The 14,327-nt window shown below is 37.6% G+C and overlaps 1 protein-coding gene across 1 annotated transcript in view; it reads right to left on the reverse strand.

Annotated features, from left to right (window-relative positions):
* Window positions 1–14,327, reverse strand: part of LRMP (lymphoid restricted membrane protein) — a 71,042-nt gene that overhangs the window by 25,372 nt on the left and 31,343 nt on the right. The window contains exons 10-13 of the mRNA XM_029953646.1: window positions 4,507–4,547; window positions 4,343–4,407; window positions 4,078–4,185; window positions 1,345–1,415 (exon numbers count right to left, since the gene is read on the reverse strand). Coding sequence (XP_029809506.1) covers window positions 1,345–1,415; window positions 4,078–4,185; window positions 4,343–4,407; window positions 4,507–4,547 — 285 coding nt within the window. The remainder of the gene's footprint in view (window positions 1–1,344; window positions 1,416–4,077; window positions 4,186–4,342; window positions 4,408–4,506; window positions 4,548–14,327) is intronic.

The following is a 14,327-nucleotide window of genomic DNA, read 5'->3' on the forward strand; positions in this document are numbered from 1 at the left end:
TGTAGGCTAAGCCATAAGCCTAAGTATCTACATTATCCCATGCACCCCCTACCTGCACCCTGGTTATCAGTCACCATGTACTATAAATTCTGTCCCTTAAATCTCTCCCAAATTAGTCTCCTTTTATCCATCCACACCAAATTCATACTATCTTTATCTCTTGCCTGAATGATTAATGGCATCCTAACCAGCACCCTCTCTCCATTACCACATTTTCTAACTCTCATATTTTTCAGTTTACTATCTTGTCTTGAGATGAAAAAAAACCTTTTTCTCAGAAGATGACCATGAAAGATTTGAGGACTCAAATATTCCTCTATTATTTTATAAGAGGAAACCACTTTTGGCATGTTTGCTAGCCAACACTACACTCTATATAAACTTTACCCTACAAAGGATGGTTCCAAATCACATATCCAATCTTTCCATTCCCTTCAGACTAGAATACTATAAAATTTTTATCTACACTATTGCCTCAAATGTATCTATCTGAGTTAGCTTTATTAAGTCTCTGTTTATTAAAACCAAATGGGACTAACTAAAACAATGTTCATACACTGAAGGGAAAACAATACACACACACACTCCTGTATAGAGGTGTATATACAATTCAGAGAGGGATAAATAAATAAGACCCTTGAGGAAACATGGGATTGGATCCATATTCTACAAGTTACTCTCCAATAATTACAAATTCATACCAGTGGTAATGAACTTTCTCTTTAAGGAAAGGAACTTAGCTCTTTTTTTTTTTTTTGTAAACATTTGAATAATATTGTATAGCAGTTTTTCAGGTGCCTGGATAGCATTCAATACCATTCACAAAGTCCATCCTCCATGACACTGTCTGGCCTCCTACCCCAAGCATTTTTCTTTTATATCACTGTCCACACTACACAATTGTATGTTACTGAGTAACTGTAGGTTTCTTCCTTTAATTAGAACATGTTCTCTTAATTAGAACATATGTTTAAGGTAAATATTATTCTTTTACTTAACCTTATTTATTAATGCATTTTTTAACTTAAAATGTCCTCTATAGATAGATATTTAGCTTGTTTCCAGCAGACGTTTGATGAATAAATGAGTGAATGAACGAAAAGATAATGTGGAGTAAGGACGTCCTGTAGCTCTAACTCTATTGTGTGACCTTGAACAAGTCACAAGGACTCTTGGGCACCAACTTCTTCATCAATAAAACATTAATGTGATTAAATTCTATTAACTTAATATTTTGAAAGGATAAAATCAGTGCCCTTAAGACTATTTTACAAATTTAAAGGGACAGTTCTACCATCATACTATATCATTACTTTTATTGTTAGCACACGTATATTTCCTTACCAGAGTTAATGTGGTTTCGTCCTCACTCACAGGGCCTTGGAGTGAAATACTGTCAGCAGCTGGACTTTTGCCTGTGAGAGAAAGGGAAAGGGACCACACTGAACAGCTGCCTGAGCAGTGGCAAAAGGGGAAGAAATAGTGAGGGCGGCAACGGGAGCAGACTAGCATGTGGCAAAGATCTTACCACGTGAGACAAACGATACACCAAAAAGCTTTAAAAGTGTCCCTTGATTCAAAATCAGGACTAGAGCAGTTCAGGTTCCCAACGAAGCCAGCCCCATTAGACTTCTTAATAGAAATTAGTATCTGTATAAATGACCTTTAGAGAAGTTTTTAAAATCTTGTCTAAGGCTGCTGTTTTTTTTTTTTTAATCAAACACGTTACTAGTCTACTTACTTAGAAACTGGATAAAGGAAGGATGAACAATCAGTAATTTAGAAGCTTTCTTATAGCTTGACAAACAGGTTTTTAAAAATTACATATGTAAGGCTGATAACCAAGTATGATATTCTTCCAAAATGTGGTATCTTTCTAAAAAAGAAAGTCATCAAACGAAGAAATGAAGGCCGTATTAATTTATGCCATTTTTTTATAATTTCCCTTTATTTTTGTGTACTCTATTTGTACTGAAATGTACTTGATAATGATTTTCCTCTTTATAAGATCCATTGTCATGAATTTAGTTTAGTGCAGGCACAAAGGTCAGCAGCTATAAATAGGCTGTTTCTTTTTTAAAAAAGGAATGAAGTATGTGTTATATTTTTTTAAATTATATGGAAATAAGAACAAAGTGAAAAAAATCTTTTCCCAATGAAATTTTAAGTTTTTGTTAACTTTTATTTCATTTTTATTATTGCTTTTTAAACATTTTTAATGATCTATTTATTTATTTACATCCAAGTTAGTATATAGTGCAATAATGATTTCAGGAGTAGAATCCACTGATTCATTCCCTATGTGTAACACCCAGTGCTCATCCCTATTTTAGTTTTGAGAGAGAGAGAGAGTACAAGCAGGGCGGGGGGCGGGGGTGGTGGCAGGAGATCTGAAGCAGGCTACGCGCTGGGAGCAGCCAGCCCAGGGCAGGGCTCAAACTCAGGAACTTTGAGATCATGACCTGAGCCGAAACTGGGGTTTCAACTGACTGAACCACCCAGCCTTCCAATGTTTTCACTAACTTTTAAGACAGAGAATAGATTCATATGGGCCATAAATCTAAAACTGTAAATGTTTTATGGTGAAAATTCTCCCTCCCATCCATGCCTGCCAGAAACCTACTTTCCATCCGCGTAGACAATGTTATTTAATTTTTGTCTCTGCAAATATAAAAACTTTTTATCTTTCTTTTTTCCCCCACAAAATTTTACATGCAATACATAATGTTTTGTATTTGGTTTTTTTTTTTTTTTTTTAGAGACAATAGTTCTTTGACATTCTTCTGAGAAAGCCTCCTTATATACGTTTGTGGATGCACATTATTATTCCAGTACATGGAGATGTCAATATATATTAACTAGGTTTCTTTTGATAGTTGTTTCCAATATTTTGTTATTATAGAAAACACTGCAGTAAAGAAAATTCTGCAAGTCATGTGCATACTTAGATCTATAGAATAAATTCCCAGAAACCAAATTGTTTTATCAGAGGATATGTGCATTTAACATTTTGATAGATACCAGCAAATCCCCCTCTATATTAATTACAATGATTTACATTCCCTGCAGAAATGTATGAGATTTCCTTTTTCCCCACAGCCTAACCAACATAGTATAATAAAATTTTGGCATCTTTGTCTACATGACTAGTGAAAAATGGTACCCTGGTTAGTTCTAATTAAAATTTCTCTTATTCGGGGGTGGTAGTGGCACCTGGGTGGCTCAGTTACTTGGGCATCCAACTTTGGCTCAGGTCATAATCCCACAGCTCCAGGTTTGAGCCCCACATCAGGCTATGTGCTGACAACTCAGAGCCTGGAGCCTGCTTCGGATTCCATGTCTTGATCTCTGGCTCTGTCTCTGTCTCCCTCAAAAAAAAAAAAAAACACTAAAAAAATGTTTTCAAATAAAAAAATAAAAATAAATAAAATTTCTCTTATTTGGTATGAGATATCTGAAGATATCCTTCAGTTTAAATAAGGTATAGATTCCACTTCTATAATTTTATAACTCCTTTAGTTTAGCATCTATATCTCAACTTAACTGTGCAGTTCAAACAACAGAATGAATTTTCTTTGGCTGATATGTTTTGGTGCGAATGGGAGCCTATGGGCTTCCCATGAGTGTTAACTGTAGTAATGGTTCACTGGGAGTGTTTGAGAATCACCACTTCGTTTTCAGACTCAAGTAGGAAAAAAGAATCTAACATGTTATATAGTTAATTCTTTTGCCTCCTGACCGGACCATCACAAATTGGCCCCTCCCTTTAACCAAATAGCTTCTAATTAGGATCCTGAGAATTTCCTAAGCAGGTGAGTCTGCATCCACGCTGAGTCCCAGCTGTATCCAGTCAATCTTTGCCATTAGGAAATATTTAAGCCCTATTAAAATATTTTATAATTTTTGCTCTAGCTACAGAATAGGGAAAAATGACACCTCTTGGATTTCTTTTCCTCAGAGTGTATCTTCGTTTTGATTTTAAATAAAATATTACTGAACTATAAGGATAGTTACTCCAGTGGCTCACAGGTTTTAGAATGGAAACTCTATTTGAATACCTCAGTTCCAATAGCTTACCTGTGATCTTTATCATAGCCGAAGCTGATCTTGTATCCTCCTTTTTCTCACAGAGTGATTTACAGACAAGGTCACCAGAAGCCATGTTCAAAATTTCTGACCCAGAATCTATCAACAGGAAGAAACTCACCAAATGAACACTATGCAAAAAGAAATTATTTGCCTATGTTCTTTTCATTTGCACTCACCTCAGCGGGTCACAGAAATCAAGCTTTTAGTTAAAAAACTAACACTCTATTTTTATATCTTCTCCAAGTTCACTCACCACTTGAAGTCACAGTACTCTCTGTGGATGACGTGTGTCCAGGAGATGATAGTGTGGAATATTCCCTGTCAAACAAGTAGAGAAAATACTTTGTGTGAAGCACAAAGAATTCCTTAAAAATTAACAAAATATGCATTTGAATTCACACATACAAACAGGCAAACCTGGACAGGCTCTCAGGATACAAGCGTTCAACACCATTTTCCTAAAGACAAAAAAAAAAAAAGGAGGAAAAACAAATTCAACAATTTGACATTTTCCATTCCAGAGAGGTTGTTTTAAGCAAACATTTTCATAGAGTTTTAAACGAACTCATATTTACTTTCCTCTCTTAGAGAGGATATGGAACAGGATGGTATAGGGTAGGTTGATATACATATTTCCTCAAAGCTGCACTTGCAAAAAAAATCCAATTTAAATATACTTGCATGTCCAATATTTAAAGACTACCTGATCAATTCTTGGGCAAAACAAATTCTAAACTTAAAGGGCAGATAGAGTTTATTTCATGAACTTAAGTCAAGTTGTCTTTAAACAGAACATTCTCTGTGGGCAGAACACAATATTTCTATTTATGGAAATGTTGTTCAACCTAAAACTTTTGACCTGGTGATTTTAAAAAGGTTTTCTATTTTCTAGCCAGACAAATCATACGTTTTAAACTTAATCCCATTCTCAAAGATCTGAGGGATTACATTTACGTCAGCACCTATTACTTGGTGCTCAAAAAGAGCTTAACAAGACTGTGGCCCCAGCCTGCCAGGGCAAATGTCTGAAATTCTTATTTGAACTTCTTAATCTTGATCAGGATTTCCTAATTTGGGGGGGCAGGAACTTTAGGACATTAGGGCTGATTAGTTCACATGCTCTCAAATAATGAAGTAGGAATGTGGATTACTCTTTAATAATACGTTTTTCTAACAAGTATATTTTCATTATTATTTGGTTTACATAGGAAATAAAATCTAATATTGAAAACTGAAACTATATGAACATATCAAAAACCTGCACAGACCATGCAAAGATGAAGACATTTCTAGAGAAACTTATTAATGGCCACCACACAACAGGTTTCAATGGAGGGATATTGCATATCACACCCAGTATTTAGAATCTACCCCAGACAATAGGGACTACTGTCACAGAAAGGTAAGGGTTTAGTAAGAGTTTGCTGAATACGTAGTTATGCATTCAAAATTTACAGAAGCCTTTTTATATATCATCTCATTTAATTCTCCCAACAACCTTATTAAGTGGGTGTTAGTAAGAAAATATTATTTCAGGTAAAGAAAGTAAAGCCAGTGAACACAGTAATTTCCCAGGAGTATTCAGAATAGCGGTGTAAGCCTCCACACCCACTGGGGATGAGATACCCTGGCCCAGGCTGTTGGTGCGGCGCAGACTTGCCAATTAGTGTTTTAAACAAGTAGATGATTAAACATAAATGTTTACCATGTTCACCTCAAAAGTTCAGAAATATGCACAAACTTGCAAAGCAAGAATTTACACCTAATCCCCTTATAATTCAATGCTGACAATCTTCTCTATTTCATTTTGTCCCTGCTTTAAATGCCTTTGGGTCGGACCATGTGTGCCTGAAGCCTCTCATGACATCAGCTTGATATATAATACAACTGCTTTCATCAAAGGCCCACTTTGTCCCAGGAACAGCGACAGAGGCTGGAGACACACAAAACTACAGTCCTGTGCCACAGGAGTTTATAGGCCAGTCAGGAAGAGAAATACCCAAAACACATCATAAATTATAGGCAGCATTCCACCAAGGAAAGTAATATGCACAAAATAGAGTGGGGTAATATTTGAATTACATTTTTAAAATGTCTATTTATTTTTGAGACAGAGAGAGAGAGAAAGACAGAGAGAGAGAGAGAGACAGAGAAAGAGAGAGAGAGAGAGAGAACGAACAAGAGCGTGTACAGCGGACGGGCAGACAGAGAGGGAGAGACAGAATTCCAATTAGGCTCTACAGAGTCAGTGCAGAGCTCATTGCAAGGCTCAATCCCACCAGTGGAACTGTGAGATCATGACCTGAGCTGAAATCAGACACTTAACTGACTGGTGCCCCTGAATTACATTTTGAATGTAATTGACTTCATAAAAGTCACCAAGGATTCGTTCCTTAATATAATTTAAAAATCAGATCCACTTAAAACCCCATAACATATAAAAATTTGATTATTTATGGTTTGAAGTAACACTTATTCTTATATGTATTACAGCAGGAGGAGAAGAAGATAAAATTTGTATTGCACTAACTAAAAAGTTAATTTTGTCAGAAAAAAGACTTCTTATTTTTAATTTTTTCCGATGTTTTTTATTTATTTTTGAGAGACACAGAAAGACAGCAAGAGCAGGGGAGGGTTGGAGAGAGAGGGAGACACAGAATCTGAAGACAGGCTCCAGGCTCTGAGTGATCAGCACAGAGCCCGATGTGGGGCTAGAACTCGCAAACCGTGAGATCGTGACCTGAGCCGAAGTTGGACGCTCAACCGACTGAGCCACCTAGGCACCCCAAAAGACTTCTTCTTAAACCTACTATGGTTGTGGCTACCTGTATCTGAATTTAAGGGATATGAAAGAGAATGCAGTAATCTTCCATTTAATTAAGCTGGCTTCCAATATGAGAAAAAAGGAAATACATCATTTTTATAAACTTTAAAAAATATCCATATTTAAACTCAAAATACATTAAAAATACAGTTTATCTCCATTATATTACAAGTGAGTCTCATTTGCTGTAATGCTCTGTGTAAGCCCTTCTTCTGTTTTAATACCTTATATATAAAACATTTTAATCACTACATTGTTCAGGAGCATTTGCAAGGTAAGCAATTGGGTATTATTTCCAATTCATTAGCTCACTGATCAGAAACCATCCCAACAGACAACAAACATGTCTCAGTCTAGCTTTTCATAAATTTGATCTAAAAACATTTTTTCCCTTCTTACAAGAATAACTAGTAAAAGTTTTTTTCCCCCCCAAATTTAGAGTTCCAGTTAATGAAATTGGCAGTAGAAGTCCTCAGGGTGTCTGTGCATATTCAGTGGGGATGAGAGACAACTCAGCAGAAATTTTCTACAATTGTGCTCCTTTTCTTTTTCCAGCTTCAAAAGTCACCACTTTCCAAGCCAGCATCCCAGACCCACAGGAAAGCCTAACCCCCACAAAATAGCTATAAGTATTCGGCAGATCACGAAAGAGATAAAGTGCTGGACATATTTTAGACCCAAGGCAAGTTAAGAAACTGACTAAAAGCAAGAAAATGAAAGTTCAAATGACAGACTTACTTACATGTAGAAGACTGGCTCAAGTCAATGAGTCCAGCGCATGTCGACAGCATAGAGCAGGAAGAATGTTCTTCCTGTCCAAGTCATTCAAATAGCAGCCTGCATAACATTTACATGAAAATCCGTGGTCCAGCCCATTTGCTTCTGACAGTGAGTGTCTAATGCAGGGTGGGGTGGCCAGGTACTCACGGAACAAAGTGAGACATATTCTCCCACGGGCTGGGTCAGCCAACCCCGGCCACGCATGCGGGCATGCACGCACACACTCCAGGATAATCTCAATATTTAGATGGAAAAATACGAAGAATAATATTATTACCAGCAATATTTAGGATATTAGCAAGAGGAATTAACAGGCCTAATCTCCCAGGGTTATTTTATTTTTGCTCTTTTAGATAAAATGTTTCTTTATCTATAGACTTTATGATCAGAGACCCTTCCACTAAACATTTGTGTTACCAATGTAATTTTTACTATTAGATCTACTTTAGATGATCAGTGCTATTCAAATAAATTAATAGGGTTTTCTGAGAAAAAACCTGAAGAGAGTCTATATAGACTTATTTCATTCAAACTAAAAAAAAAACCCATCCATGACTCAGTGTTGGTTTCAATGTTCTAAAAAGAGAAAGAATGTAAAATCAGATGCCAAAAGATCACAACTACTGTAACCTAAACAAAACTAAATTTCCTCACAAGTTTTCTTTGTTGTTGTTGTTACTAAAAGGACACCACACCCTCAGATCTACAGGACACACCCACCACTCTGAGGTTCATTTATAGTACAGTTATCAGTCCAAGGTTATTAAAGCTGCACCACACAGCGCCTGAGAGAACAGGACAATGGCCAGAAAATCTGAGATATTTCAAAATTGAATCTGTCCTTTGTCAAATAAATCATCTCCTCCTAGTGACAGTATATCTTAGACAAAAACATGTAATAACATGGAGACCTCAAAGACATATGTTGTTAACAGCCAAAGTAAAAAGCAGAGAAATTCATCTTCATATCCTCTGATTGTGACAAAGTATTGTCATCTTTTTTTGGCAGGGGTAGGGGAACATATTGTTGACATACAATGGTTTTTTTTTTTTTAATTCTTTTATGTCTTTATTTTGAGAGAGACAGAGACAGAGAGTGAGCGGGGCAGGGGTAGAGTGAGAGGGAGACACAGAATCTGAAGCAGGTTCCAGGCTCTGAGCTGTCAGCACAGAGCCTGATGTGGGGCTCAAACCCATGGACTGTGAGATCATGACCTGAGCTGAAGTCAGACACTCAACTGACTGAGCCACCCAGGTGCCCCGGGTTGACATACAATGTTATATTAGTTTTAGGTAGACAAGACAGTGATTTGACAATTCTACACGTTACATACTGCTCAGGACAAGGTATCTTCTGAGCTTCACACTGCTGATAATTCTGATTCTGGGCGACAGTTATAGCTGCTTTCTGAGGGTTTACTATGAACCAGGTAATTTGCATACATCATAAAGTATCTTGGTGGGGTCATATCCGAGATCAAAGTAGGTAAAGAGAAGAATTAGTTTCGTTGTCATAGAATCTTCATGAAGCTCCTTAATTCTCGGAATATTTGAGAACACGTGCAGGTACCTGGGCACAGGCCCAGTTTAGCACTTTGGTTGTTGTTTAGATTCCATGGTGAGAGCAAGTGATGAAGGAAAAGGAAACAGACTGTAAGGAGAGACAACTGGGCCCTGGAGAGAAACTGCCACAAGTGAGAAAGAGCTGAGGAAGTCAGGCTAAATGGACTGCCAAGGCCTCTCTACTCATGGGAGCCACGGTACTAGAGACAGCGGGAGACCGTCTCTGCTGGTCACTGTGCCTCCCAGCCCGCTGGCTTGTCTCTGTATGTACCTTGACCCAGAGAGGGTGATTTTAACAATCCTGTCGCAAGTAGCCCGCCCCCCCAACACCATAGTAGGACCTTGCTCTGAAGTACTAAAACAAGAAAGGAGAATCCTTTCTCCACCAGCCAGGGAGTAAAGATCGCTAAGGTGGTCAGGCACAGAGCTCCAAAGAGGTGAGCATGGAGAGCGTGTGGGGTGCATGGGTCACAAACAAAAGGCCTGCAGAGATGGGAGTGCTGAAACCAGCTTCCTTTCCACAAGTCTCTCAGGCGCTGAAGTCCTGCCGTGGGACTCACTAGTTGGTTAGGCCTGAAGAACATTAGAAGATATTGAAATACACCCCTAGAGGCTCTTAGAAATGTTGAGATGGACCCCATGGAGAAGAAAGGCCTCCTATTCATCAGCAAGTAGGGAAACAGAATTAAGGTTTGTCTTTTCTTTAAATATGACCGATTTGGTTTGTCTCCATGGACTGGTTAGGCCAGAATGTAGTCATTGCTGTTATGTATATGCATATATGTAATGTATGTATGTGTATATTTGAATCCTCCTAAGAACCCTGAAAAGTAGTATCTCTATTTCGGGGTGGGGGTAGGTAGGAGGATGTCAAGCAAATTCAGAGAAGTTAAGCCACTTGTCCAAGTTTACACAGCTAACAAGTAATAAAGCTAGTCTTAAATCCGGGCCTGCATGATTTCAAAGCCTATGCAATGTGTCTATAATTCTAAATCATTACCAGAAAAATTTTAAATAAATACAAAAGTAACAGAATAGAATAAGTAAACGTTGTGTACCTGTTCTGCAGATTCAGAATTACCAACCTGCGGCCACTCTATTTTGTCACCCACTAAACCCACCCCTGCATTGTTTTGATACAAATCCCAGATATCATAAATATTTCAGTCTGAATCTCTAAAAGGCAAGGGTTGGAAGTAATTTTTTCTCTTTTTTTCTACACTACAATATTTCAAATAAATGAATTTTGGGGTCAAAAGAGTAACTCTGTTTTCCCCAAAAATGTCTGAAGCTGGGGCCCAAATTATATATTATGAGATGTTCTTTTTGAGATAATAATCATATTCGAGTCCTTTGCTCACTCAGATTCTCTTAAGAATAAATATGTTCACTTTTTCCTTACACTGTGCTTTCTGAAAAGGATACTAGAATGCAGCTTCTTCTGTGATCATGGGAGATGAATCAAAAATAAATCTCAAGTTCTCAGGAATACCAGTCCAAAGAAAGGAGACAGAAAGCAATGGGGCAAGGTTATCAACTCAACAATTTCACTGAGTGCTCAGTCTCAATGTCTTAAATAGGCTCTGTAGGGAATCTAAGAACAAATAAGTGAATAGGCATTCAGCACCGATTAGTGGGCAGCCACCGAACATCAGATTTAGGCAGAGTGCTAAATGCACATTGTTTCATGGCCAAAGTCACTCTCCACAAAGCTTATGATCTACCACAGACATCAACATAAGAAAACAAGGAATTACGATGCACCCAGAGTATAGGTGACAACCGGGAGGACAAAGAGTTACTGTGGTCTAAATGAAGGGAGTGAACTCATTTTTTCCTGAGTGGGATAGTTGAGAAACTAGGAAGCTGAGCCCCAAAACACATCACTTTTCCATAGTTACACAGAGGTAGAGACAGGGAAAAACCTGATTTCTCAACTTCTAATCGTTCTGATTTCCACTTCTACCCTAGAAGGACTGGAGATGCTTGACCAGAAACATTTCTTGCTACCACAAGAAAGGTTTTAGGGAATAATTGGTTTTGAAATGGGCCTTGACAGTCAAATAGGATTTGAGAAATGGAGCCGTGCAGTGTTCTGGGCAGAGAGAGAGCAGCGTATGCAGGTTTGTGTGATATATTCTGACAACAGATGCTACTCGGTTTGGCTGGCAGGCAAGGACAGCCACAGGGCAATGGGGAAGGATGGAAGACAGGTAAGCCCAGATTTGAGATGGGCTTGAAGACCAATCAAGTTGCTTGAGGGCTCTCAAGAGTGACAAAGATCCTAGAGTTTGAAGCTGGAGACTTAAGAAAAACACCATAATTCATGGGTCACTGGGATAAACACATTACTTTTTTTTTTTTGTAATTTTTATCTCCTATTTCACTCTAAATCCCTGTAAATGACTACTAATGAGAATGCTTAGAAAATTGTTTTCTAAGAAGCATTTTCTATTACTTAAGAGGTGGGTGTGGGGGGTCTGAGGGGTAGGAAGTTAGGGTTTACTCTCATGAGAGAGTGAATCATGCAGTGAACAGGCTGCAGAGATTCTCCAGGGGAGCCAAAACCCGGAAAGGGAAGAGTGAGAATTAGTGATATCAGCCACCACTGCAGATGACAGACTGGTTCCTGGGGACGCTAGAAGAAATGGCACAGAATACAGCATGAGAACCTTCAGGGAACCTATACATTTCCCACAGGAACATTGGGTAGGGGTTTCAATTGTGATCTTTTAGCTGCTGTGTCTCAATGGCAGGACACTAAACAACGTCAACAACAACTCAGTCACATATCCTGAAAGTGGATTCAGAGATCCTCTTAGATAAATAAGAAAGCCCATTTCTTAGCCAAAAAATGACTCTCAAGGTAACTATAAGTGATTATTACAAGTGAAAGGTCTAAATTTGGTGTTCTAAGAGGGGCCCTGTGAGAAAGTCCTATTTTTTGAATTTAGACAAACTTGAATATGAATCCCATGTTTGCTAGTTACCAGTTGAGTGATCTTGGGGGAAGTTATTAATCTCTGTGAACTTCAGTTTCATTTGTAAAAGCAGAGAATACCCACTACTCAAAGTTGCAGAGAAGATTAATAACCTGGCATGTGGAAATGCTTTCCTACAAGGTACCTGGTACACAAGTGATGTTTGTTTCCTTCCCCTTCTTGGCGAAATCACTGCCAGATAAAAGGGAAATTACTAATAACCAAACATCCTGTAAGCTTTCAAGTCCAACTTCCTTTATTAAACTTTACAAGAACTGCTAAGTAATAGCAAAATAGATTCATTTCCTTTTTCTTTCCTTTTCTTAGCTACTCAATAGGATGGGTATTAAGGAACAGAAAAATGTCAGATATACATGTATTTAAAATGATTAATAAGAACAAGTCCTACAACTCAATAGTAAAAAGAACCCCATTTCTGAGGAGATATACCTCCAAAGAAGATGCACAGTGGCCAACAAGTACAAGAGAACATGTTCAACACCTTTTGTCATTAGGGAAATTCATACCCAAACCACCAAAACTACTTCACACCTGCCAAGATGGCTACAATCAAAAAACAGAAAAATGTTGAAAATGATGTAGAGAAATTGGAATCCTCATGCATTACTTATGGGAATGTTAAATGGTGCAGAGACTTTGGAAATCTGGTTTGTAGTTCCTTGAAATGTTAGAGATACCATACGATGTAGCAATTCCACTTATAGGTCCAAAAGAGTATCCATATGTGTACACAAAAACTTATACACTAAGGTTCATAGTAGCATTATTTACATAGCCAAAAAATGTAAACAACTCTAGTGCCCATCAAAAACAAATAATAAACACAAAAAGACAAAATGTGATACAGCCATATATCGGAATATTATCCAGTCATAAAAAGGAATGAAGTACTGATAACGTGCTACAACATAGGTGAACCTTGAATACATTATACTAAGTGAAAGAAGCCAGCCAAGAGGTTGGCAAGAGGTTATTCCATTTATATGAGATATCCAGAATAGGAGAATGTGTATACAGAGAAAGTAGATTAGCGACTCCCTAGGACTGAAGGTTTGGTGGGGGAAGGGATAGATTGTTGATGGGTATGAGGTTTCTTTATGGGATGGTCAAAATGTTCCAAAATCAATTTTGATGGTAGTTGTGGAATTCTGTGAATTATACAGTTAATTGTTGCGCCAAGAACCATAAAATACCTAGGAGTAAACCTAACCAAAGAGGTAAAAGATCTGTATGTTGAAAACTATAAAAAAACTTATGAAGGAAATTGAGGAAGACACAAATAAATGGAAAAACATTCCATGCTCATGAATTAGAAGAACAAATATTATTAAAATGTCAATACTACCCAAAGCAATCTATACACTCAATGCATTCCCAATCAAAATTACACTGGCATTCTTCTCAGAGCTAGAACAAACAATTCTAAAATTTGTATGAAACCAGAAAAGACCTGGAATAGCTAAAGTAATGTTGACAAGAAAATCAAAGCAGGAAGCATCACAATCCAAGCTGTTAGCCTCTACTACAAAGTTATAATCATCAAGACAATATGGTATTGGCACAAAAACAGATATATAGACCAATGAAACAGAATAGAGAACCCAGAATTGGATCCACAAATGTATGGCCAACTAATCTTTGACAAAGCAGAGAAGAATATCCAATGGATAAAAGACAGTCTCTTTAACAGATGGTGCTGGGAGAACTGGACAGCAACATGAAGAAGAATGAAACTAGACCACTCTCTTACACCATATACAAAAATAAACTCAAAATGGATGAAAGACTCAAATGTGAGAAAGGAAACCATCAAAATCCTAGAAGAGAAAACAAGCAACAACCTCTTTGACCTCAGCTGCATCAACTTCTTACACGACAAATCTCCAAAGGCAAGGGAAAGAAAAGCAAAAATGAACTATTGGAACCTCATAAGATAAAAACCTTCTGCACAGCAAAGGAAACAATCAATAAAACTAAAAGGCAACCAACAGAATGGAAGAAGATTTTTGCAAATGGCATATCAGATAAAGGGTTAGGGTCCAAAATCTATAAAGAACTTACCGAACTCA

Source organism: Suricata suricatta, chromosome 10 (genome assembly GCF_006229205.1).
Source record: "Suricata suricatta isolate VVHF042 chromosome 10, meerkat_22Aug2017_6uvM2_HiC, whole genome shotgun sequence".
In the NCBI taxonomy this organism is placed as follows: Eukaryota; Metazoa; Chordata; class Mammalia; order Carnivora; family Herpestidae; genus Suricata; species Suricata suricatta.